The 2623-nt window shown below is 35.1% G+C and overlaps 1 protein-coding gene across 1 annotated transcript in view; it reads left to right on the top strand.

The window, feature by feature from the left end:
* The window catches only part of LOC104541512 (neurabin-2-like), a gene marked incomplete at its 3' end in the record, with an annotated part of 24141 nt that extends 21810 nt beyond the window's left edge, over window positions 1–2331 (top strand). Inside the window, 2 exon segments of the mRNA XM_010185591.1 lie at window positions 1–13; window positions 2250–2331. The exon segment at window positions 1–13 is cut by the window's left edge and continues 6 nt beyond it. Of these exon segments, the coding sequence (XP_010183893.1) occupies window positions 1–13; window positions 2250–2331 (95 nt within the window).
* Window positions 2332–2623: the final 292 nt, after the last annotated feature.

The following is a 2623-nucleotide window of genomic DNA, read 5'->3' as shown; positions in this document are numbered from 1 at the left end:
AAAGAGGCCAAGGGTAAGACTTAAGGTTTTATTATTTTATTCCTTCAGGGTTAAAGTATTACAGATTTCAGATAGAAATTAATACTGAATGCTTAACTACTTTGAGAGAAAATGAATTGACTACAAAACTAATTGCCTGTTCCAAAATCACTTGTTAACTCTTCGGGAAAGTTTGAAGTTTGCATTATTCATCTTGCCCTCTTAGGGTACTTCCCACTAGGAGAAGGTTAAAGCCTAGTCACTACTAATCATTATTTGATAGAAATACTTGGCTTTTTTCATGTGAATAACTGAAAAAGGGATCAGATAAAATATTTTAGATGCTTGATATTTCTTTTAGTCAGCACAGTATATAAAGGCAGATTATACTTGCTGTATTTTCTATACAGCTTGGACAAAACTCTTCTTTTAATGCCCCTAAAACAGTTTGTTCTATACTCTCATCATTCCACCAAGTCTGAAACAAAAAATAATCTCTCCCCCTGCTTCTGTTTGGTTGGTTTGTTTTGTTTCAAAAAAAATCTTACCAAAACAAGTACCTAATATATAAGTGATTGTTCTTTCTTTTCTACAATTTTTTTTGTGATGGCTGAAGCATTGACAACATTTTCTTAAAACTGGCAGAGCTAATTAATGCAGTACAGCAAAGATGAGGATTAATACTGAAAGCTTGCTCTTGTAGGCAAAATGACACTAAATGCTACTTTCTGCTAGATCATTGCTTTCTAAACATATTTAAATGTCTACCTATTATTTCAATGAACTAATCCTTTCTATTACCTTTCCATCCATTCAGGTATCAGTCTGTATTTTAACCTATTGTACTGTGTTTTAGAAATTACTTCTTTTCTTAAAACATTACCTTTGGAGAGAGAGGTGGAAACAAATGTCAATATTAAAATTAATTCTTCTGGGTTTGTATTGAATTTGACAGGATAAATAACCAATTTAACTAGTGGCTATAATGTATTGGATGTTACATGTTTAGAAAGAGTAGTTAACTAATTCAAGTTCTGAGGTTGATCAGAAACTACTGATCAGATACACCGAAAGAGGAAAGACCCCTGGCTATTCAGCATGTAAACTTTGAGGTAACCATTCTTTGCTTCAGGAAGGGTTACTGGCTGATGGGCTGGTGGGGAGTTGTCCTTGGTTTTGTGTAATAAACATGATTTTTGGTTTTTATGAAGCTTGAAGGCTTCTGTGTACATTGCTTCATGTCAGGAGTTGTCTTGAAGGCAGAGCTTTAAACCTGCTTTGTGTCACAAAAAGCAGACTGCATCTCTTTCATAGGCAGCTTAGTTATGAAACTCCTGATCTACAATACGAAATGTATTTCAGTTATTTAACAAAAATAATCCAGCAGACTTAGAATTTAAAAGGAATTACATTCAGGACTTGCCGTAATCTGTCACAATCCGTTGGGAAGAGGTAGTGTGATGCTTATGTTTGTCACTGAATTGAGCAGTTGGAATTGAACACGCTCCCTCTGGTGAAAAATTGGATCCTAGCAGGTTGTATTCCAGTTCTGAAAATACCGGTCTTGGAGGAGCTTCAGAGTCCTAATTATTTCTTTAGAACAGTCACGGTTTGTATACTGTTGTATACAGCTTGTTAGGATCTGTCTGCTCGCCAGGGACTGGCTCTCACGTTGGTTAGGCAGCTCGCACGTGTGGCCCATGTTCCAAGCAGCCAGCCTGGACCAGCGACTGAACCAGAGAAAGTGCAAAAGGAACGTCTTATAATACTTCAAGCGTAATAAAGAGCTATTAAATACTGTACTTGCTCAATTGTTGCTTTAAAACTTGAGTTTCTTTCATGCTTCTTGTAATTGTTATCTAGTTGGTGTATTTTGAAGCTGACATTTTGCAAAAGAAAGAGGTACTTTTTCCTAAACCTATTTTAAACTATCTTTTGTTAGTAATTCATTCAAGCAAAATACTGTGGTAAGTTTTATATTTCTGTGGACAGTATAAAATTGCTGTTTATGAAAAGCGGTATTTTTAATCAGTCATAAGCAATTCTTGTCTTGCCATTTTTCTATGATACAGCACAGCCAGAAAATGTGAAGAAGCCACAGAGAATGACTTATGTTGATACGGCTGTAATATTTTCAGCTAGTACCTGCATGTGTGAATGTGAATTTTAGCACTGTTACTCAGGTTTTAGTATCTTTCTTACTGAGAAGCATCACTGTAAGTACTTGAAAAGAGTAACGTTTTTATTTTTTATCCTTCTGTGAAAAGCAGAAGAAAAGAAAAATGAAGACAGGACAGGAGAAACAAATGAAGGAACGTCAGGGAAGTCCAAAAGGAGATTTCCAGATTTTGGGTAAGATTTACTTGTGTTCATTTGGAAATAAATGGTTTTCAATGTTACTTTTGGAGAATAGTGTGTTCTCTCAACAAAAAAAAGGTTGAGGAAATCCAGTAATGCTGCTTCATAGCAACACCACTGGAGAGAGTCTTTTTCATCTTGAATTTGTAATGTTGCATTTATGTTTCTACCACATTGTGATTTTATTTATCTATACTTTTTTCCCCTCAAAGAATTTCTTAGTGTACTTCAGGTTTTTATTAGAATACATTACTTCCCTGAGTTAAATTGCAAGTCCGCACGTAGT

Source organism: Mesitornis unicolor, unplaced genomic scaffold, assembly GCF_000695765.1.
Source record: "Mesitornis unicolor isolate BGI_N332 unplaced genomic scaffold, ASM69576v1 scaffold21755, whole genome shotgun sequence".
In the NCBI taxonomy this organism is placed as follows: Eukaryota; Metazoa; Chordata; class Aves; order Mesitornithiformes; family Mesitornithidae; genus Mesitornis; species Mesitornis unicolor.
This window is presented reverse-complemented; position numbering and strand designations above follow the sequence as displayed.